At 43.1% G+C, this 23,386-nt stretch overlaps 1 protein-coding gene across 6 annotated transcripts in view; it reads left to right on the forward strand.

Annotated features, from left to right (window-relative positions):
- The first annotated feature begins 360 nt into the window (after window positions 1-360).
- Window positions 361-23,386, forward strand: part of LOC133459660 (ryanodine receptor 1-like) — a 58,528-nt gene continuing 35,502 nt past the window's right edge. For all 6 annotated transcript variants that reach the window (XM_061739824.1, XM_061739826.1, XM_061739827.1 and 3 more), the window contains exons 1-36: window positions 361-555; window positions 9,020-9,139; window positions 9,225-9,323; window positions 9,452-9,472; window positions 9,889-9,963; window positions 10,085-10,163; window positions 10,246-10,358; window positions 10,446-10,545; window positions 10,631-10,727; window positions 11,032-11,106; window positions 11,493-11,649; window positions 11,760-11,924; window positions 12,008-12,129; window positions 12,908-13,094; window positions 13,179-13,314; window positions 14,380-14,475; window positions 14,587-14,705; window positions 14,791-14,924; window positions 15,017-15,258; window positions 16,278-16,470; window positions 16,556-16,772; window positions 16,957-17,061; window positions 17,151-17,254; window positions 17,337-17,420; window positions 17,539-17,698; window positions 17,809-17,956; window positions 18,994-19,196; window positions 19,280-19,454; window positions 20,335-20,543; window positions 20,625-20,983; window positions 21,065-21,194; window positions 21,353-21,513; window positions 21,759-21,921; window positions 22,012-22,098; window positions 22,176-22,402; window positions 22,473-22,911. In XM_061739824.1, coding sequence (XP_061595808.1) covers window positions 508-555; window positions 9,020-9,139; window positions 9,225-9,323; window positions 9,452-9,472; window positions 9,889-9,963; window positions 10,085-10,163; window positions 10,246-10,358; window positions 10,446-10,545; window positions 10,631-10,727; window positions 11,032-11,106; window positions 11,493-11,649; window positions 11,760-11,924; window positions 12,008-12,129; window positions 12,908-13,094; window positions 13,179-13,314; window positions 14,380-14,475; window positions 14,587-14,705; window positions 14,791-14,924; window positions 15,017-15,258; window positions 16,278-16,470; window positions 16,556-16,772; window positions 16,957-17,061; window positions 17,151-17,254; window positions 17,337-17,420; window positions 17,539-17,698; window positions 17,809-17,956; window positions 18,994-19,196; window positions 19,280-19,454; window positions 20,335-20,543; window positions 20,625-20,983; window positions 21,065-21,194; window positions 21,353-21,513; window positions 21,759-21,921; window positions 22,012-22,098; window positions 22,176-22,402; window positions 22,473-22,911 — 5,349 coding nt within the window. In that variant the 5' untranslated portion in view covers window positions 361-507. The remainder of the gene's footprint in view (window positions 556-9,019; window positions 9,140-9,224; window positions 9,324-9,451; window positions 9,473-9,888; window positions 9,964-10,084; window positions 10,164-10,245; window positions 10,359-10,445; window positions 10,546-10,630; window positions 10,728-11,031; window positions 11,107-11,492; window positions 11,650-11,759; window positions 11,925-12,007; window positions 12,130-12,907; window positions 13,095-13,178; window positions 13,315-14,379; window positions 14,476-14,586; window positions 14,706-14,790; window positions 14,925-15,016; window positions 15,259-16,277; window positions 16,471-16,555; window positions 16,773-16,956; window positions 17,062-17,150; window positions 17,255-17,336; window positions 17,421-17,538; window positions 17,699-17,808; window positions 17,957-18,993; window positions 19,197-19,279; window positions 19,455-20,334; window positions 20,544-20,624; window positions 20,984-21,064; window positions 21,195-21,352; window positions 21,514-21,758; window positions 21,922-22,011; window positions 22,099-22,175; window positions 22,403-22,472; window positions 22,912-23,386) is intronic.

A 23,386-nucleotide genomic window follows, 5' to 3' on the forward strand; every position in this document is an offset into this window, starting at 1 on the left:
ATATTTTTCCCACCAATGTCAGACTGTTACTTCAGTTTTAAACTTTGAACGTCTTAATCACAAGTAAAGTAAAATTGATTAAAATGATGAAAAAATACTAGCAAGTTTACCACAGGGGAAAATGCTGTGGAGGAAGGAATTTCCATTTACACATTTTATGACACCATGAAAGTTTTCAACTTTTTAATTCACATATTTTACATTATGGTGAAATGATTTTTTTTTACGTTACAGAAGTGCAAAACGATGGTCCAGATATGTCAATATCTGAATTTCTTTCACTTTTCCCAGCTTGCTCCACCTCTTGATGATGCTGTTATGAACAGCTGTAGGTAATGAACAGTCAATCCCTGCGCCTCATAACACAGTCGGGAGAGGCCAGGGACACTCTTGCCCCGTTAAAAAACCTGCCTCATGTGGCAGGCACACGAGCACCAGGAGTCATAGAGCTGTGAGCAAAACTGCTCCCCATTTCTCTCCAGATATAACGTTTAATGCCCTGGGAGGATGGCCGAAGGTGCAGATGGAGAGGAAGAGATCCAGTTTCTCCGTACAGTAAGTGATGCTACTTAACTGTTGCCCAAAACTTGCAGTGGACATTAATGGACCTCTTTTGAACATTTAGCCCTTTGGGCAGCTTTCTTTTCTTAGACTGAGCATCGACTGACAAGGACAGGTGGTGGGTTTTATTCACATTGTTCCCTATTTATATCCCACAGGGGATTTGATATACTATTGTTTTGCCACAGAAAAGAAAATGCCCTTGGTCCCATGTGAAAGTAACCACATAAAACATATTGGCTGAACGTGTTTTTGTAGTTTTATTTAGATTAATTTTTCCATGCGGTTTCCCCTTTTTTTCTGTTTACTTATGCGGAGAGTTGCAATTTTGAAGAAATCCATCCTTTAAAATGCAGAACTAAACATATTTCTGAATTCACTTGTCCCACGTTGGTTTAAAGGGATTTTTGATATTTATGGCTAATAAGGTGAAAATATAAGTTCTCAGCGTTAGTTTCCCACCCACATCCATCTGGATTTTTAAACAATATTGACTGAATATGATTTTCCAAATATTAACTGTCACATGAACACAATTTTCCACTTTTTAAATCAACAACTAGTACTTGTTGCTTTAAATCAGAGTCCCTGATCAAGCTCCAGTTTGGACGTAGTAAACCCACTTTTTCTTTTCAGATCTTGGGTCTTTACCCTCGACACATTTTTTAGTAAATCTAGAAGTTTTGTTTTAAAATGTTATTTAATGTATTTCAGACATTTTGTTTATTTTTCGCTGCAGTAGCCACCGGTTGGGTGTCAGGTTTCCCTGTAAAATCCAAGCCAGAATCTGTGGAAGGACACCATGGCCTTGCCTGCAGACGAGTGTAATATAACACTCTTTATTTGAAGCGTCAGTGTTGATAGTACTGCGCATAGCCAGAATTGTGTCGCCCGAGTCGTCTCTCTAAACCGTTGTAACTATAGCTCTAACTGTTAGCCCAAGGTAGACACTGATTATCTATAGATTGGATTTCAGTGTCACTTGGAAGTGATTGCCTCCTGATTCGTTTTTTTGACGTGTAACAACAGTCAGACATTACATTTAAAGGAACAAGCACCTAATATGTGAATGTGCTTGAAGACATGAGGTCCATATCTGTTTTCTCTCACATATCCAACCCCACAGTAAACACAAGTGAGTAAGAAGGTATTTTTAGTTTACATTGCTCCTTGGGTGGAAGCGTGGGACTGTGTGACATATGTCAACAATGTGTCCTTACGTTACTGTCCGACTGTTGCCGTTCCCCCTGAGCTCAGCTGGGTTCTATATTTACTGTGTGAGGATTAACAAGCTCCAAGCTGGGCCTGTTTCAGCACCTGCTTGCTTCAGTCCACGTTACGGCTTTATGCACTGCTGCAACATGTGCGACATGTTCTCAGACGCTATTTTTAAAACATCTGATCAAAGACGTCTTAAACAGCAAATCAATTCATCTCAGCCTTTGTGCCGCTGCAGTTGATCAGATAAGTCGAGGAGCTGATTCACCCGACTGCCTCACTGATCTGCTGTCAGACTAGACTGAGATGCAACTGTCACTGAGACTGTGAGTGATGCCATGGCAACCGTGACGTCGAGCTACACAGGCTGTATATAAAAGCTAGATATAGCCTCCGGGCCTGTAAGTGACACCTGTAGGAGTCCGGGACAGCAGCTGGCCACTCTATCTACCCATCTACCCAACTACCTACCTATCTATCTATCCATCCATCTACCCAACTACCTACCTATCTATCTATCCATCCATCTACCCAACTACCTACCTATCTATCTATCCATCTACCCAACTCATTTGAACACATTTGTAGCATCTGGGATTCTTTTCAACGGGCCTGGCAACCCCCCCTTCAGCGCATAACTTACTGTGCACTTTCTGTCCTATACACACTGCCATTTACTGCATATACTCTTTGTGCAAAATCCTGATTGCTACTTTATTCTGCTTGCTCTTTGATCTATCCATCATTTTTCAAATAAAGGCTCCCTGGTCAAATTAAATTAGCAGAAGAGTGTGATTCACAGGCTCTTGATGAATGTGATTGGTTGATTTCAGCAGCTTCTCTGTCAGTGACGTAGCCTGTAGAATAGTTCAGACGCCAGCTGTTGCCATCATGGTTGCTGCATCTGTCTTTTATAGTCCGTGTGTGACACATGTAAAGGAAAGCTTTATGTAGTATTTGTGTTTGCTGGCAGCGATGTTTTATTTTAGATATTAAATCAGAAATATATAAATATAAATACACACACATAAAGGTGTGACATTTTGAGGATCATTATAGGACCCAAATGCAGATTGAATATCAGGAAGGATGCTGATGAAGAATGAAAATAATACTTGAATGACAAAGCAGAACAGCTGACAATAAGTTCTGCAAGGCTGGAAATACATGTTTAAACTTAAATCTATTAAACAATCCAAAAAGGCCTCAGGCCTTTAAAAGCAGGCTTTCAACAAGGACGTGGCAGTGAGCGGCCCTGTGAGATTAGCTTGGTGAGGTGAGGGATATGGCACAGAACAGTTCATACCTACAGTACATAAACTTAGAAATATCATTTCATAGACCTGCGTTTTACATATAGTCATTCTGGGCAAAACTGTTTGTATTAGTTTCACATTATTGTCCTTTTTGTGTTTATTGCAGTTCCATTGTTATTAGTTAGTATTCGGCTTATTGAAGGATATGAATTAAGCATTGAAATATAAAAAGCACCGCAGCTGAATCTTTGAAAACAAACTCTTGAGCTTGACTAAATTAATTGCATTATTACATTATTATTCTATTAAATGCTGTGAATTTCTCTGGCTGTCAGTCTGAGAAATCCGTGGCTCTGCAGAAAGGGACGTGTGAATGGCAGCTGCAGCCGCCTGAAATAGAGACCTGAGAGGGGGTTTTTGGAGCCAGAGAGGCGGGAGATTAGAGGCGCGGCAGTGACATCTACTGCAGACGATAGCAACCAGGAGTATACGCTTGGAAGTTAGGCAAGGAAACAGCTGCTTTTTAGGTCTTTTATTTGAGTTTTAGTCCGAGTTTGGATTATTTACATCAGCGTTTATCTGATTGAAGGTTTGATAGCCATGAAACCAGTCAGATATGTGGTGTATGAAATAACATCTGTGTTCTTTTGTACCCTCACAAGTATGTTGGAGAGATTATCTAAGGATGGTATTGATTCAATTTTATTTATATAGCGTCTAATACAACAGATGTTATCTCTAGACGCTTTCCAGAGATCCAGAACATGAACATAAACATAAACCCCCGAGCAATTATTATATAAACAATGGCAGGTAAAAACTCCCATAGTGGGAGAAAAGCCTTAAGCCAAACAGTGGCAAGGAAAAACTCCCCTTTAGGAGGGAAGAAACCTTGAGCAGGACCAGGCTCATAAGGGGGGACCCTCCTGCCGAAGGCCAGACCGGGGGAGTCAGGGACGTCAGCAGCACACAGAAGGCAGGTGGAAGCAGCATAAGCCTATAGCAGCATATCTACCGCGAAGCTATATTTGAGACTAACTATTATAGTCTTGTTCTATAGCTGCAACTATGACTACTGACTCTAACACACTAGAGTTTACACTACCTAGAGATTTACCAACACCAGCTAGAGGTTTACTAAACACTAACTATAGGCTTTACTAAACAGAAAGGTTTTAAGTTTAGTTTTAAAGGTGGAGGTGGTGTCAGCCTCCTTAACCCAGATTGGAAGTTGGTTCCAAAGTAATGGTGCCTGATAGCAGAACGCCCGCCCTCCAAATCTACATTTAGATACTCTTGGAACTACGAGTAAACCTGCGACCTGGGAGCGGAGAGCTCTGCCAGGAACATAAGGCACTATCAAATCTTGTAAATACTGCTGGGCTAAGCCGTTTTGGGCTTTATATCCAAGTAATACAAATTTAAATTGAATTCTGAATTTTACAGGTAGCCAATGGAGCGACGCTAACACTGGAGAGACGTGGTCTCTCCTGCTGATTCCTGTCAGCACTCGTGCTGCTGCATTCTGGATCAGCTGGAGCCTATTCAGCAAATTACTTGGACATCCTGCTAATGGCACATTACAGTAATCCAGTCTAGAAGATACAAATGCATGAACTAGTTTTTCTGCATCACTCTGCGAGAGGATTTTCCTAATTTTTGCAATATTACGGAGATGGAAAAACGCTATTTTACAAACCTGATTAACATATGGTTTAAACGACAAATCCTGATCGAAAACAACACCAAGGTTTCTCACAGTTGCCCTAGAAGCCATCGGAACACCATCTAGTCCCTTCCTAAGATGCTCTGGACCAAGAATGATAACCTCTGTTTTATCTGAATTTAGAAGCAAGAAATTTCTGGACATCCATTCCTTGATGTCCCTAAGACATGCCTGAAGTTTAACCAACGGTTCTGTCTCATCCAGCTTCATAGACAAGTAGAGCTGCATATCATCAGCATAACAATGAAAGTGTATGCCGTGATTCTGGATTATACTTCCCAACGGCTGCATGTATAAACTGAACAAGATTGGCCCTAGCACTGAACCCTGCGGAACACCATAACAGACCCTTGACTGTTCTGAAGAAACCTCATGTACATGAACAAACTGGAACCTGTCAGATAGATATGATTTAAACCAACGTAGAGCTGTCCCTTTAATCCCAACAACATACTCTAACCTGTGCAGTAAAATGCCATGATCTACAGTGTCAAAAGCAGCACTGAGGTCCAGTAGAACCAATATGGACACTAATCCCTTATCTGAGGCCATAAGGAGGTCACTCGTGACTCAAACCAGTGCTGTCTCTGTGCTATGATGCATTCTGAACCCTGACTGAAAGACTTCAAACAGATCATTTCTATACAAATAGTCACATAACTGGCTTGAAACTGCCTTTTCTAGAATTTTAGATACAAATGGAAGGTTGGAAATTGGCCTATAATTAGCTAAGGTGTCTGGGTCAAGAGAAGGTTTTTTAAGTAAAGGTTTGATTACTGCCACTTTGAAAACCTGTGGTACATATCCTAAGTTTTGGGATAGGTTAATTTGGTCTAGTATTGTCGCACCAATAAGAGAAAAAACATTTTTGAATAGTCGAGTCGGGATGGGGTCCGACATACATGTGGTTGACTTAGCTCTATTAACGAGTGAAGTCAGCTCAGGGAGGTCTATACGATCAAAACAGTCTAGAGTCATGTCAGAGCCTAGGGAAGTCGCTAAAGCTGAAGAAACACCTACAACCGGCTGGTTGATTTCTTCTCTAATTCTCGTGATTTTACTGTTAAAGAAGCTCATAAAGTCCTCACTACTGAGAGCTGCAGGAATGCACGGCTCAACAGAGTTGTGACTCTTTGTCAGCCTGGCTACAGTGCTGAACAGAAAACGTGGGTTACTTTTGTTATCCTCTATCAACGTTGAATAATATGCTGTTCTTGCTTTGCGAATGGCTTTTTTATATACTATTAGAATATCTTTCCATTCACGATAGAATAGTGCCACTTCCTTTCCATTTTACGCACGTTTTGTTTCAACATGCGAATATCTGAATTGTACCAGGGAGTTAAGCTCCTGTGGCTAGAAACCCTCCTTTTCAAAGGAGCAACTTCATCTAAAGCTGAGTGCAACAGATCAGCAGTGTTACTAACAAGAAAATCAACATCAACATCAGAGCTAGAACCCAGGTCACTGGCCTCTATTGCTTCAGTAGAGGCTTCACTATTTTCCACTGTCGCAAGATGAGCAATGGCCTCCTTAAATTTAGCAATAGCTTCATCAGACAAACATCTGCTAAAATAATACCTCCTGCCCTGCACTTCAACATCAACAACATTAAATTCAAACGTTATTAAATAATGGTCGGATAAAAGGGAGTTTGCAGGTGACACCAACAGATCATCAGTTTCAACACCGTAGGTGAGAACGAGATCGAGAGAATGATCAAAACAATGCGTCGGCCCGTCCACTTTTTGTGAGATACCCATTGATTCTAGAAGAGAATTGAAAGCTAATTTAAGATTATCGCTTTCAACATCCATATGAATATTAAAATCACCCACTATGATGAATTTATCTGTACTGATCAATAATCCAGAAAGGAAATCTGAAAATTCAGATAAAAACTCTAGATAAGCGCCAGCAGGGGGCCGATACACTACCACTAACACAACTGGCTTCTCTGATTTCCAGCTCGGAAATTTCAGACTAAGCGTGAGGCTTTCAAATGTATTATAATTGGACTTAGATTAAATTTTTATTTGGAGACTGGAGTTATAAATTGCTGCGACTCCTCCGTCTCGGCCCGTGTTTCTAGGAATGTGATGATTAAAGTAGCCGGGCGGCGTTGATTCATTCAAACTAACATACTCTTCCTCCTGTAACCATGTTTCTGTTAAGCAGAAAACATCACTCCTACTCTCTGTAATTATATCATTTACTAACAGAGACTTGGAGCTTAACGATCGTATATTTAGTAGTCCGCATCTAATTTTTCGATCTCTTATTGGTACCAAATGTGCATTGGTTTTAATTTTTACATGATTATTTTGGTTAACGCCTCTATAACGCCGCACCTGGTGAACTTGTGGAGGGCGGGGAACTGCAACCACTTCTATTTTGCTAGGCACCTGGCTAGAGTTACCAGTTACATCATGTAATCCTACAGTTTTGTTGGCAGGCGTTGGTCCTCGAGAAGCAGCAGAGAAGTGTGTTAAACTACAGCTCTGCATCCTGGCCTGGACCCTGCGATGTCAGGGAGAGGGTCTAATAAAGCAGGCCAAATTACTAGAGACAAGAGCAGCACCAACCCGGGTGGGGTGAATGCCGTCTCTTCTAATCAGACAGACAGATATATATATATCCTCTACTCTTCATCCTCTACATGCTCCCCCTTGGCAACATCATCCGCCGCCACCGCCTCCACTTCCACTGCTACGCCGACGACGTCCAACTGTACATCTCCACCAAATCCCTCACCTCTGCAACCCACTCTACCCTGACCAACTGCCTCGCCGAAATCAAGTCATGGATGCACTCGAACTTCCTCCAACTCAACTACAACAAATCGGACATGCTCATCATCGGCCCAAAATCCCTCACCAAAACCGCTCACAACTTCACCCTCACCATGGACAACTCCATTCTGTCTCCCTCCACTCACATCCGCAACCTCGGAGTTATCCTGGACAGTAACCTCTCCTTCCAACACCATGTCAACCACATCACAAGGACTGCTTTCTTCCACCTGAAAAATATTGCCCGTCTCCGTCCATCACTCTCCTTCTCTACCGCTGAAACCTTGATCCACGCCTTCATCACCTCAAGACTCGACTACTGCAATAGCATCCTCTACGGTTCAACTTCCAAGGTCCTCAATAAACTCCAATATATTCAAAACTCTGCCGCCCGCCTGCTCACCCACACCCGCTCCAGAGACCACATCACCCCAGTCCTCCAGAAGCTCCACTGGCTCCCCATCCCTCAACGGATCCACTTCAAAATCCTTCTCCTCACCCACAAAGCCCTCCACAACCAGGCCCCCTGCTACCTCACCGACCTGCTCCACCGCTACACTCCCTCCCGCAGCCTCCGCTCCTCTGACGCCAACCTCCTGTCCCTTCCAGTCAGAACCAAGCACCGGACCTGGGGCGACAGGGCCTTCTCCATCGCTGCACCCACCCTCTGGAACTCCCTCCCCAAAAACATCCGTGACTGTACAGACCTCCCAGCATTCAAATCCCATCTCAAAACTCACCTTTACAGAACTGCTTTTAATGTGTGATTAATGTCCTGTCTCATGTTGTGTCCTTTTGTACTGTCCTGTGTAATTGTAATTTGTATTATGTGTTTTGTTTTAATGTAAAGCGTCTTTGAGTGCCCAGAAAAGCGCTATATAAATAAAATGTATTATTATTATTATTATTATATATATATATATATATATATATATATATATATATATATATATATATATATATATATATATATATATATATATATATATATATATATATATATATACCCTTACAATTGAAATGAGTAAGTCACCATGTGATCTCAGGTTTGAGGGAGAGTCATTAACATCTGTTGCAGGTTTGAGTTGAGGCCTGAAAGTCGGTTGTAGTGAGGATGCATCGCTTTTTTAAAGCAATATATAATAATAAAAAAAAAAGTAAGATTCCTTTTACAGCCATTAGAAACAGAAGCTAAAAAAAAGTCTCTCAGACATTAAGGGGACAAACAGCACGTCTTTTTACACAAGGTGCTGAACTTAGAGTCGTGTAAAATATTGTAAAAATTGTGTTTTTTCTTTTTTATTTAAGTAACTGATACAAACTGAATATAAATAAGAGCTTTTATTTGAACTATAATACATTATGTTACAAATATACTTATTTTGGTAGAAGATGTTTCTTGCAGGCTGGTTTGTTTTCCTTGTTTTAATTAAAACATTTCTCCCTGACCGTTGACGTGCTTGTAGGATGATCAGGTGGTGCTGCAGTGCACCGCTTCTATTCTCAAGGAGCAGATCAAGGTGTGCCTGTCATGTGAAGGCTTCGGGAACCGGCTGTGTTTCCTTGAGACCACCTCCAATGCCCAGGTAGTGAGATTTGATGCATTTGATCTAGTCTCTTTTGGAAATGTGACCTCTGCTCACCGGGTCTACCTGTTGTCCCGCGTGTCAGAATGTCCCTCCAGATCTCGCCATCTGCTGCTTCATCCTGGAGCAGTCACTCTCTGTACGAGCGTTGCAGGAGATGCTGTCCAACTCTTCCCTGGATGAGGTAAGATATGATTAAATGGGTAGTTTTACTTTGTTAAAAGGTTCATGTCTTGATAGAGGAGTGTTCCCATGGTATTATAAATCCTTAAAACTTCACTGTCTCTGCTTACTTGTATCTGGCAACCAAAGGCGGTGGATTTGGACAAATGGGTAAGTCATGTCACACTAATATCGATTTTCTGTCCACTGCTTGATCCTGAGTCAACACTGTCTTATCTGCATGTCTTACTGTATTTAACTTCCTTTTCTGTCTGTGGTTTCTTCAACTTTTCTGTTGTTCTAACTTCATCCTGTCTGTTCATTAAGCTGCTCTATCTGAACTATCACTCAGAATGATGTCATGTTTACTTTGTTTGCTCTACTTTACATAACAGTTGTTACTTGGGTTGATTGTCTGCTCTGATTCTTCTGGGTTAAACGTCTTTCCACTTAGACTTACACATTGCATGCCATTCCACTTGTAAGGTAACGGTTGTTTTTATCTCACTCATTATTTTGTGCTTTACTCAGCTGTAAAGCAGCGTTTACTGTTTGAACATTTAACTATGTCCTCCTCCTTTGTCTAGTCCTCACAAGGTGGAGGGCATCGAACCCTGCTGTATGGGCATGCTATCCTCCTGAAACACACCCACTCCAGTATGGTGAGTACATTTGCCATCGGTCTTAGCGACGATTAGAGGGGCCGTTAGCAGCCGTGTAATCTGGACTCCTCAGAGAACGTCTGTCATCTCCTGCTAACTCGTTGCTGTCTTCATGCTGCAGTACTTGTGCTGCTTGACTACTTCACGCTCGCTGACGGACAAGTTGGCTTTTGACGTGGGGCTGCAGGAGGACTCCACAGGTGGTGATGAGTGCGACTCTTCCACGTGACCAACGTGCTCCAGTGCAGATGTTTGAATTCTCGATGTGTGTGTGCTTCGCAGGAGAGGCCTGCTGGTGGACCATCCATCCCGCCTCCAAGCAGAGGTCTGAGGGGGAGAAGGTCAGGGTGGGAGACGACCTGATCCTTGTCAGCGTGTCTTCAGAGAGATACCTGGTAACCATGACGATATAACCTGCACTATCAAGCCAGGATCTGTTTGTCAGTTGACCTTACCTGTGTCTGCACCTGTACTCTGTTCAGCATCTGTCTTATGCAAGCGGTGATCTGATGGTAGATGCGTCCTTCATGCAAACACTGTGGACCATGACCCCCGTGATGTCCGGATGTGAGCTGGCTGAAGGTCCGTAACGTTGCCATCGCTCAACTGTGCTTCTGTTTAAAAACACGTTTCATTCAAACTAAGCAACGTAGCTGCTGGCTTTCAGGTTTTCTGACTGGAGGGTATGTGCTGAGGTTGTTTCACGGTCACATGGATGAGTGTTTGGCGATCCCAGGAGCTGAACAAGGGGATGACCAGCGAAGGTGACCAAAAGTGTTTGCCTCAAAGTATTCAGATATTAATCAGCTCTTAGTTGTTTGTTTCTTTGACATTTTTTCTTATTTGCTACGTAGATTGTTATGATTTTGCACTGAAATGGTCTCCTGATACACGATCATGTAGGGAATGTCATGAAAGGGCATTGAAGTATGATATTTTGGCTAAGAAATAAGGGGAATACAGCGTTGTTTCCTCAAATCTGTGTGCATAGATATTAGATGGATATATAACAAGTTTAAATCAACTTGTTGCACTTTTGTATGTATTGAACGTCCTCTTTTCCCCCAGAATTGTTCACTATGAGGGCGGGGCCGTATGCAGCCATGCTCGGTCCTTATGGAGGCTGGAGCCTCTGCGGATTGGGTGAGTGTCCGGAGTCTCTTCTCACCTTTTACTACTTTTCAATTTGCTGATGCTTTTTTTTTTTATTATCTTTTATTTCAAACATAAGCACAAAAAAAGTTAAAAATGAACCAAATAAAAAAAACAGCAGAACAATAAATCAATAACATAAAAAACAACAAAATGAATCACTAAATTATAAATTGTACCATCGTAAACAAAGTAGACGAGAAATAATAAATATAATACCCCTTGAACTCAATACTAGTTTTTTCAGTTGGAGCTTCATTATTTAATATGAAAGAAAAGAAAAAACTTGACTTGAGTTTAAGGCTGCACAAATTAATAGTAATAATGTTATAAATATAAATTGTGGTATATGGTCATATGTTTATGCTTGTTGGCAGTTGGAGCGGAGGTCACATTAAATGGGGCCAGTCGTTCAGGATACGACACATAACAACGGGCCGATACTTGTTCCTGGACGAGGAAAAGGGACTTGTGATGGTGGACCCTGAGAAAGCCATTTCCAAGATGGCGGCCTTCTGCTTCAGAATCTCAAAGGTCCTCATCATGCAAAGCCAGCGGATCTGTGTTTCAGAGCATTTCAGTCTGTCAGCAGGAGCGTGGAAGTATTCTTAACATCTTTAATGTTAACTTTGCTCAACCTGCAGGAAAAGATTGAAGTGACCCAGAAGCGGGATGTAGAGGGCATGGGGATCCCCGAGATCAAGTACGGAGAGTCCATGTGCTTCGTGCAGCACGTGTCCACAGGCCTCTGGCTCACGTATGCAGCTGTCGATGCCAAATCCGCACGCCTCGGTCCTCTGAAGAGAAAGGTGGAGTATGATTGTTCATCGAGATTACAGACAAATATAAACCTCTGATTAGATGTACTAAGACCTCCTCGTTTGATCCTTAGGCCATTCTCCATAAAGAAGGTCACATGGACGACGCCCTCACGGTTGCTCGATCTCAGACCGAAGAGTCTCAAGCTGCAAGAATGATCTACAGCACCACAGGCCTCTTCAGCCAGTTCATCAAGTAGCAATCAGTTGAATCTTTTGGCACTTTTCCACTAGTACCTACTCGGCTCTTTCTTTTCCACTACAATTCAGCACCTGGAGCAGAAGTAGGAGGTTGGAGTGAAGCTGCTGTGACGTATTTGATTGTGTGATCCAAACGCAGAAGACAACAACACTAAAGATGTAGAACCTGGAGGAGATGATAGATGTGCTGCTGGGTCTGTGGCTTGTGTTCCATATCAAGTCAAAACATGAGAGTGAGAGAAGCTTCCAGTGGCAACGCTTTTTAGTTTTTTTAGTTCGTCTCGGCGCTGCTGAAAAGTCAGCTGGGAGCCGTGAGCAGTTATGAAGTGACAGAGCTCCTGGTGGATCTGGTCGTTCCTTATCGCCCGTCTAGATCCCTTTTTAATTCTCTCCTCAGCAACCAGGTTAATGAATATCTGCACCTCACAGTTGGATCACCAAACAGAGTTCTGCTGCCGTTGCTGGTCGAATAAAATGAACAAGAAGCCGTCAGAGTTGCTCTCTCGCTGATGTCACATCCTGACTCAGACGTCTGACTCCAACCAATCGGTGGCGTGTAGTGTGATGATGTCAGATGCAGCCGACTCAGCCGCTTTGAACCTTGGCAGAATAGTTACAGAAGAAGTATCTACTCGGCATGTTAGACCCCTAGTGGGAAAGAACCAAACCGAGCTGAGCCGGGCTGAGTAGGTACTAGTGGAAAAAACTAGTCACACTTTGTTCCTCTATGCTGTCTGCATGGTTGTTCCTCACGGCTTCCTCACTGTCTGCAGAGGTCTAGACGCACTGAGTGGGAAGAATAAATCTGCCAATCCTCCACACCTGCCCCTGGACACAGTGGTGCTGTCGCTGCAGGACCTCATCTTCTACTTCCGACCCCCAGAGGAGGAGCTGGAGCACGAGGAGAAGCAATTCAAGCTGCGCTCCCTCAAAAACAGACAGAACCTCTTCCAGGAGGAGGTCGGTTGGTCTGACGAGGACTGCTCATAAAAACTGAACCCAGAAAACCTCTAAAGGTTTCTCTTTTCTCTTTGTCGTTCACAGGGCACGATCACGCTCGTCCTGAACTGCGTCGACCGGCTTAACGTGTACAACACAGCCGCCCACTTCTCGGAGTTTGCTGGTGAAGAAGCTGCAGAGTCGTGGAAAGAGATAGTGAATCTTCTGTATGAACTGTTGGGTACGTCCGTTTGGTGACTGTTTTCTAAGTTTAGATTCATCACCTTTTTCACCTCATGTTAAAAGGAGGCTTAACAGCAGAAGGCGTGATTCATCTATCAAATCTGACCGGTGAGTCACGCCTCCTTTTAACATCCGCTGATAAATGGCGGGTCACATACACCCTCTTGTGACTCTGTTGAAGGTGAAAAGGAATCACCGAAACATGTCAGGTATTTGAAAAACCTAAATATTCTTGTCCGACAAAAAGAATCAGCAAATTAAATAGAGGGAATGCGCAGACGTCACAGATTTGACTTCACAGGGGGTTACGCCCACTGAGTGGCAGAAAGACTGAGTGGCAGCGTAGACTTTCAGTTTGAGCACTCAAACATCTAAAATGGGAAAGAGCTGTTGTGCAATCGACTGTACTCATAGGTTTAGCAAAAAATCTGAGTTATTGTTTTACAGACTGCCGAAAAATAAGCTTAAGAGAGACAAATGGATCACCGCAATTCGCAGAAACAACTGGATTCCAGGCACCGAAACGTGGATTTACGGTTCCCATTTAGTATCAGGTAATGTTGGATTCTTGGGTAGCTAACGTTAAACGGTTAAATCATAACAGTTCGGTGTCCTCATCACTTTAATTTCTACAACAAATCCTGCCTTGAAGTTGGACCAAGCGTCAAGACTTTTGTAAGCCTTCAAGCTTTGCTTTGTGTATTTCCCCGGCATAGAAATTAAGTACATATAAATATCAGGAAACTCGATTCGTGGCCAAATATTAATGTCCATGGACCACTGATTCTTCGGTTAACTGTACGGGTCACTGTCAAGTCCACCTGCCTGTAATTTAAGCCGATAATCGACTGTTATCCCGTCTTCTCCACAGTTTCCCCTACTAGTTGCAGCCATTTTTGCCACTCAGTGAGAGTAAGGGGGCGTGATCCAGTGGGAAAATGACGTCAATGCATACCCTCTATAGTAAAGCCATGGACAAAATTAATTTTATTAAATCAGATTCATCACCTGTTTGCCTTTCATGAATTTTCTTTCCCGTTCCCACCACTTCTCTTCTGTGAAGCTTCCTTAATCAGAGGAAATCGCGCCAACTGCGCTCTGTTCTGTGACAACCTCGACTGGCTGGTCAGCAAACTGGATCGCTTGGAAGCATCTTCAGGTGTGTTTCACCGCTTATTTCCTGCTTGTTCTGTCAAAAAGAGCCAACATCTGATCTAAAATACCACCAAAGTTCATATGTTTATACTGGATGTTGTGATATTTGCAACAGGAATCCTGGAAGTGTTGTATTGCGTTCTGATTGAGAGTCCAGAAGTGCTCAACATCATTCAGGAGAACCACATCAAATCCATCATCTCTCTCCTGGACAAGCACGGACGGAACCACAAGGTCAGGGACACATTGAACATTTGCAGTCTGCAGCTTGTCAGCTGATCACAGCGCTCATGGATCTCTGTTCGTGGTTTCCGGCCAGGTCTTGGATGTTTTGTGCTCTCTGTGTGTCTGTAACGGCGTGGCTGTGAGGTCCAACCAGAATCTCATCACAGAGAATCTCCTACCGGGTCGTGATCTTCTGCTTCAAACCAGTATAATCAACTACGTGACCAGGTGGGGCCGTTTGTAGGAGTGAATTCAGTTTTGGATTTCTGCTCAGGCCTCATCGCCGACTTAAGCTGAAATTTTGTTTTGTGATCTTCCAGCATGAGACCCAACATTTTCCTGGGGACCTGTGAAGGATCCACTCAGTACAAGAAGTGGTACTTTGAGGTGATGATAGACCAGGTGGAGCCGTTCCTCACCGCTCAGGCGTATCACCTGCGTGTGGGTTGGGCTCTGACGGAGGGCTACAGCCCGTACCCCGGCGGCGGGGAAGGCTGGGGGTGTAACGGCGTCGGTGATGACCTCTACTCCTACGGGTTTGATGGGATTCACCTCTGGTCAGGTAAAGTAGACATGGTCTGACTCAGATGTCATCCTATTACCAGCTGCAGCACAAATTCAATGAAAATGTACTTATTGTAATTCTGAGTCATTAAAAGTAAATTTTATTCACAGTAAAAAGCTTTTTTGTACAGTAAGCGGGACACAGTTAAACAAACAGATCCTCCCGTGGGGGGGATTTCAAAGCGAAGGAGAAGCAATCTCTCAAACACAATTTATTGGAGTCCTGTAGAGTCTTTATTAACACAATAAGACTGGATAGCCTCCTTTACCACCTCTTTTACATAAATCACAATGTTTTAGTGTAAGTCCTGCTGGTTTTCTGATTACCTATGTGTATGTGTGGTTGTATACAGTATATGAATGTTTGAATGTGTATGTTTGATTTAATATGTTTAATGTCCTAATTTGGGAGTAGATATTTGTTTTTTTTTCAATGAAAATGTACATATTATTGTAATTCTGGGTCATTAAAAGTACGTTTTATTTACGGTAAAAAGCTTTTTTTTTTACAGTAAGCAGGACACATTTAAACAAACAGATCCTCCCGTGGGGAAAGATTCAAAGCGGAGAAGAAGAAACCTCAAAAACACAATTTATTGGAGTCCTGTAGAGTCTTTATTAACACAATAAGACTGGATAGCCTCCTTTACCACCTCTTTTACATAACTCATACAGTGCCTCACGATGTTTTAGTACAAGTCTGTGTGGTTTTCTGATTACTTATATGTACGTGTGCTTGTATATATGAATGTTTGAATGTGTATAGTTGATTTAATATGTTTAATGTCCTAATTTGGGAGTAGATATTTGTTTTTGTTTGTTTGAAATCTGCTTGTAACCTTATTTTGGATATAATTGTCATCTACAGCTGGATATAGAAAAGTGTATATACTGAATGTTGTTGCTGAAAATCCCATGAAAAAAAAAAATTAATGCATCTTCCATATGATTTTGATGATGCTTAAATATTAAAAAGTGAACTTTTTTTTGCTTCTGTTGACCTTTGCGTGTCTGCAGGACGTGTCCCTCGTCTCGTCGGTTCCCCCACTCAGCACACCCTGGCCGCGGAGGACGTGATCAGCTGCTGTCTGGACCTGAGCGTGCCGAGCATCTCGTTCCGCATCAACGGACATCCAGTTCAGGGCATGTTTGAGAACTTCAACCTGGACAGCCTCTTCTTCCCCGTTGTCAGCTTCTCTGCAGGGGTCAAGTAAGGCATTGAGAGTAAAAAAAACAAAAAAGAAATAGTCTTAATCAGCTTTGTCTTTAACAACTTTTCCTACCTCAAATTCAAGGCTGCGATTCCTTCTTGGTGGGCGTCACGGGGATTTCAAGTTCCTGCCCCCTCCTGGCTACGCTCCCTGCTACGAGGCAGTGCTGCCCAGAGACCGCCTGCGGATCGAGCACATCAAGGAGTATAAACACGATTTTAATGGCATCCGTAATCTACTGGGTCCCACGCAGTCTCTTTCACACACAGCCTTCACTCCTTGCCCCGTGGACACTATACAGGTGAAATCCAGTTTGGTGTGTTTTACAACGCTTACAGAACAAGTTTATGCGTAGAGTAAAGTATTATGGTCCGTGACCCGTCGTCCACAGTGATACATATCACTGCAGATTGTTTCACCCTTTTGACGCAGAAGTGAATGAAGTTGAAGAAAAGCTTTCATCCTCATCCCTTAAACCTTTTCAGATTGTGCTTCCTCCTCATTTGGAGCGCATCCGAGAGAAGCTTGCAGAAAACAGCCATGAGATTTGGGCCGTGACCCGCATTGAACAAGGATGGACGTATGGATCAGTGAGTGCTTTCGGTTTTGTGCCATCTTTTCCAAATAAAACATAGTTGCATCCACTAATGATGTTTCTGTGCACTTCAATCTTTGAAAGTTTCGTGACGACAACAAGAAGCTGCACCCCTGTCTGGTAGATTTCCAGAGTCTTCCTGAGCCAGAGAAGAACTATAACTTAGCCATGTCTGGAGAGACGTTGAAGTATGTCAGTCTCTACTTACATAACATTGTTGGGTTGTTATCTCCGCTGCTTCTAAAGGCGCTCGTGTGTTTTATTTGAAAGGACTCTGCTGGCTCTTGGCTGTCATGTAGGAATGGGGGACGAGAAAGCTGAGGAGAATCTGAAAAATAAGAAAATGCCCAAAACGTGAGCTGGAACGCATCCTTTTACTTCAGTTCATTAAGCATTTCTCATCTTTTACCATCGCAATGGCCTTTAAAAGGCTCTGAAGGATGTATGCTTATCACAAATTATTGTTTTCCAGTTACATTCAGAGTAACGGGTACAAGCCAGCCCCTCTGGACCTCAACCATGTCAAGCTGACTCCTAATCAGAACACTCTGGTGGAGAGGCTGGCAGAAAACGGGCACAACGTGTGGGCGAGAGACCGGGTCCGCCAGGGCTGGACGTACAGTATCCGGCAGGTACCGCCTCTCTTTTCATGGAGGAGGAGGAGTTATGATGCAATCAAAAATATTTTTCTATGTGTATTTGTAATGGTAGTTGTGAATTCATAGTGATTTGATTTGTGTAGGATATCATGAACAAACGCAACCCCCGTCTGGTTCCGTACAACCTGCTGGACGAAAAGACCAAGAAGACCAACAGAGATACGGTTTGTGAAGCAGTTCGGACCCTCATCGGATACGGTTACAACATCGAACCACCGGACCAGGAGAGTAGTAAGTTGGCACTCAAAGGGATCACCCACTTACACCACATCATTCAGAATAACACACTAATTTCATTCACTCAACTGGTCCAGGAGTTTGGCATCAGGAACAATCAATTTCCTTGAATACTTCCTTCATCATGCTCAGACTTAATTAACATTAAATCAAGAAAAGAATACAGAGTTATCTCACATTCAGACAAAACACTCCATACCGACAATAAAATGGGAACAGGACCTATCAATTGCTCCTGATGCCAACTTCTGGAATCGAATCTGCCAAAACATGTATCTCATGACAAAAAATGCAGACCTACAGTTAATACAATACAAATTACTTCACAGGACACACTACACAGGACAGGAAATGTTTAAAATAGGATTCTCAGCTGAAATATGTTCTAACTGCACCATAAAACAACCGGACAATTACATCCACCCCTGTTCAGCAATTTTGGTCTGAGGTCACAAAGTCACTGTCAGTCACATCTTGGGCTGCCACATCCCCTTATCTCCACCCCTCTGCTTACTTGGTGACACATCAACAATAAATCTGACAAATCCAAACAATAAATTAATCCTTGTAGCCCTAACTATCGCCAAGAAAACTGTCCTCGTGAACTGGAAAAACAAAAATAAATAAACATAGCACAATGGAAAAACTTACTCATTGACCACATCTCCATGGATTAACACACCCAACACTCTCCATCTGGTAGACACTCATCAACTTTCTACACACCTGATTTGTCGTCTGTCTTCATTTTTATTTATGTATTTATTTTTAATGTCCATTTCTGTTTTGCCTGAGAACCAATCCCCATCTTTCCATTGATGATCTGAATTGACATTTGACCTATTTTTTTTACATTTTTTTTTTTGAGAACCAAAAAAATCAATACACACACACACACACACACACACACACACACACACACACACACACACACACACACACATTCAATGGAAAAAAAAAAATGAAAATAAAATCACCCTCACCCCAGCTCAGCCTCTCTCGTGCTCATCGCTGTCTCTGTTGTTGTGTAGGTGGGCACGGCCCCGGCGGACCCGGAGATAAAATCCGGGTGTTCAGAGCGGAGAAATCTTTCGCAGTAACTCAGGGCAAGTGGTACTTTGAATTCGAGGCCGTGACCGTGGGGGAGATGAGGGTGGGGTGGGCCCGGCCCTGTATGCGTGCAGACAAGGAACTGGGTGCAGACGAGCTGGCATATGTCTTCAATGGCTTTAAGGTGAGAGACGCCACTAAAAGGTGTGCTGGTGAAGGAAACCTCGGCCTCTGCAACCCTTAATCCTCAAACTGATGTCTTCACAGGCCCAACGCTGGCATGTGGGAAACGAGCCATTCGGCCGCCAGTGGCTGTCCGGCGACGTGGTGGGTTGTATGATCGACCTGACGGAGATGAACATCATGTTTACGCTGAATGGAGAAATGCTGATCAGTGACTCCGGCTCAGAGATGGCCTTCAAGGACATCGAGGTCGGAGAGGGTAAGTCCAGATAAGGACGAGAGCAACTTTAGACGTCCTGGATATGAAGTTGCTTTCGTCAACAAACCTTTATCACTTGAGGAAAATGAGACGAGACGCAACGAAAATTCTGGTCATGTGACGATAACGATAATTAAATATATAATGCAATATTGTAGAGGAATAAAAACGAGACTAAAATGTAGATTACAAAATAAAAACTCTGTAAAATGTGTCTTCATTTTCGTTGACCAAAACGAGATGAATCCAGATCCAGAAGATGCAGCTGCAGTGTTAGAGGCTTAGCTCTAGGTTCACGTCAATTAAAAACAAAGTTAAATAGAGAAAGGGGCCGATGGCCGGCCACGCGGGGATCTGCTCTGGGGCTGGGAGGAGAAGAAGAGACCATCTTTGGATACACTTTCCTACATAGATGTGGAAAAGTGGAAAACAAAACCCAATGTGTCGTTGAAAAAGAAAAAGACAGGGAGAAATGCGGAAAAATAAATATGTTGTAAACTCAAATTAGAGTCTTCTGTATCTGGAATGAATGTATTCTTGAGTGTATAAGGTAACAATAATATAATAATAAGATAACTTGTTTGAATTGTAAAATGGGTTTGGCTAAATACAATCTTTGACTAAAACTAGACTAAAATGATCCTGGACAATTCTGACTAAAATAAGACTAAAATGCTCAGACTTTTAGTCGACTGAAACTTGACTAAAAGGAGTATGAACGTGACTAAAACTAATAAAAACTAAAATGATAGCTTGACCCAAAGACTAGACTAAAACTAAAATTGAAACAGGCCGACAAAAACAACAATACCTGGATATTGTTAAATGTCGATTTGTGCCTCTGTTTTACATCCCTGTTCCTCCATGTGAATGTTTCTAGGCTTCATACCGGTGTGCAGTTTAGGTCTGTCCCAGATCGGGAGGCTCAATCTGGGTCAGAATGTCAGTAGCCTTCGTTACTTCACCATCTGTGGCCTTCAGGAGGGATTTGAACCCTTTGCCATCAACATGAAAAGAGACATTACTATGTGGTTCAGCAAAAGCCTCCCGCACTTCATCCCCGTGCCCACGGATCATAATCACATTGAGGTATTTGGTCATCACTCGTCATGTTTTTGATTAATGACTAAATATTGTGTCGTAACCTTTTGGCTTGTATTCATGCTGTAGGTGTCCCGTGTTGACGGGACGGTGGACTCCCCCCCGTGTGTCAAAGTGACCCACAAGACATTCGGGTCCCAGAACGCGAACACAGATCCGCTGTTCATGAGACTCAGCATGCCCATCGAGTTTCACGAGACCTTCAAAGTCCCGGCAGGGACGACGCTTCTCACCCGCACGATGACCATCCCGGAGGACGAGGTTTTGGAGGTCGACCCAGACTCCGACTTTGAAATACTCAAGAAGTCGGCGTCTCGCAAAGAGCAGGAAGAAGACAAGAAGGAGGCGTCTGTGCCTAAAGAGACCCCTGCTCTCAAAAACGGAGAGAACGAGAAGGATGCCTCCACGGAGAAAAGCAAGAAGAAAGGGTATGCAGTCGAGCACGACTCGATAAAATCTGGAGATTCACAGATTCATACGTAGAAAGTAATTGTTGCTGCTATTTGCAGTTTCCTTTTCAAGGCTAAGAAGGCTGCGCTGATTACCCCCCCACCTGTTGTTCCCACCATGCCCCGCCTCATGGAGGACGTGGTACCCGACGACAGGGACGACATGGACATAATCCTCAACACCACTACAGTAGGACAGCTACTTCCATGCATTTGCTCATTTACCTGTTAGGATGTACCTGCCAGTGTTTTACATATTGAGCTGCTCGTGATAAGTTATTTTCCCCACAAACTACTATTTACTGTTTATGTGTTTTTTTCCCACTATCCACCTCCTTCCTTCTCTAGTACTACTACTCAGTGCGAATATTCGCGGGACAGGAGCCCGGGGGGGTCTGGGTGGGTTGGATAACACCAGACTTTCACCAGCATGATCCTCATTTTGACCTCAGCAAAGTGAGGAATGTCACGGTCACCCTCGGTGACGATAAAGGCAATATTCATGATAGGTAGGTTACTGTTAAAGGTGGGGAAAAGATATATATATATATATATATACATATATATATATATATATATATATATATATATATATATATATATATATATATATACATATATACATATATATATATATATATATATATATATATATATATATATATATATATATATATATATATATATATATATATATATATATATATTCATTCCGAACGGCAAATAATGGGTTTCTTGCCTTTTCCGTCTGCAGTATCAAACGCAGTAACTGCTACATGGTGTGGGGGGGTGAGTTCGGCAGCTCCCAGCAGACCCGCGTCAGCCAGGAGGACTTCGTTATTGGCTGTCTGGTTGATCTGGACACAGGACTCATGACTTTCACTGCTAATGGAAAAGAGATAAACACCTTCTACCAGGTTAGACGCACTTCAGTCTGATATTCCTATTGTTACCTTTAAAGTGATTAAAGGGATTATTTACTGCAACACTGTCGTGGTTTTTTTTAGGTGGAGCCAAACACAAAACTTTTCCCAGCCGTCTTTGTTTCACCTTCCAATCAGAATATGATCCAGTTCGAGCTCGGCAAGCTCAAGGTCAGAAATCCGCGTTTCAGTTTCACGGTACCGTAAATATGTTTCAAGTGCGTAACCTGTCTCGCTTGCCTCGCCAGAACATCATGCCGATATCAGCAGCCATGTTTAGGAGTGAGCGTAAAAACCTCGTGCCACAGTGCCCTCCGAGACTTGACGTCCAAATGCTAACGCCGGTTATCTGGAGTCGCATGCCCAACAATTTCTTGTCACCAGAAACGGGTCGCATCAACGAGAGACTGGGCTGGATGGTGCAGTGCCAGGAACCCCTCACCATGATGGCGCTTCACATCCCTGAGGAGAACAGGTAGGAGCTCCTTCACCCTGCAGGTGCGGCATGCTTTTTTCTGAGCTGAATAAACTCTTGTTTCATCCAGGTGTATCGACATCCTGGAACTGTCCGAACGAATGGACCTACTCAAGTTTCACTACCACACGCTGAAGCTGTACGGCTCGGTGTGTGCTCTGGGTAACAACCGCGTGGCTCACGCGCTCTGCAGCTACGTGGACGAGTCTCAGCTTTTCTACGCCATCGAGGACACCTACCTGCCGGGACCGATGAGGAGCGGCTTCTACGACCTGCTCATCAGCATGCACCTGGAATCGGCCAAGAGGAACCGTCTGGGAACCAACAAGGAGTTCATCGTGCCAATGACGCAGGACACGCGTACGATCACTCTGTACTCGGACAAATCCCACGCCTTGCCGGGCGTCGGCCTCACCACATGTCTCCGGCCCGCACTCCACTTCTCTCCCGTTGGCTTCGTGGGAACAGATCCGGACATCTACACTCTAAGCCCAATGATTCCCTTGCAGGTGAGGCTGAGTAACGTTAGCGCCTTAAAGGAACTCCTACAGTTCAAGATTGTACATAGGCTACATTGGTCTAAATCGAGATTGGCAAAGATGACACCAAACATTGATCCTAACTGTGACCGCTGTGGAACAGCAACTTTATCACATATGTCTTCCCATAATAGCGGTATTTGGTGTAGTACCGCAGGACTTCTGCCCCACTCATCATGGCAGAAACATGACAGCCTTTGCCATGTTACTCGCTAGAAGGCTCATACTGCTTAAATGGAAAGACAGATCTCCTCCAACTTTCAGTCAATGGATCAGAGATCTTCTGCACCATCTGACTTTAGAAAAGATCTGATATGTCACAAAAGGCTGTGACCTCAACTTCTATTCTATATGGCAACCAGTTCTAGATCAGGTTGAAAAGATAGAGACCTCAAACATTTCCAATGTATATATATATATATGTATATATATAACCCCTCCCTTT

The sequence above is a fragment of the Cololabis saira genome, chromosome 14, assembly GCF_033807715.1.
Source record: "Cololabis saira isolate AMF1-May2022 chromosome 14, fColSai1.1, whole genome shotgun sequence".
In the NCBI taxonomy this organism is placed as follows: Eukaryota; Metazoa; Chordata; class Actinopteri; order Beloniformes; family Belonidae; genus Cololabis; species Cololabis saira.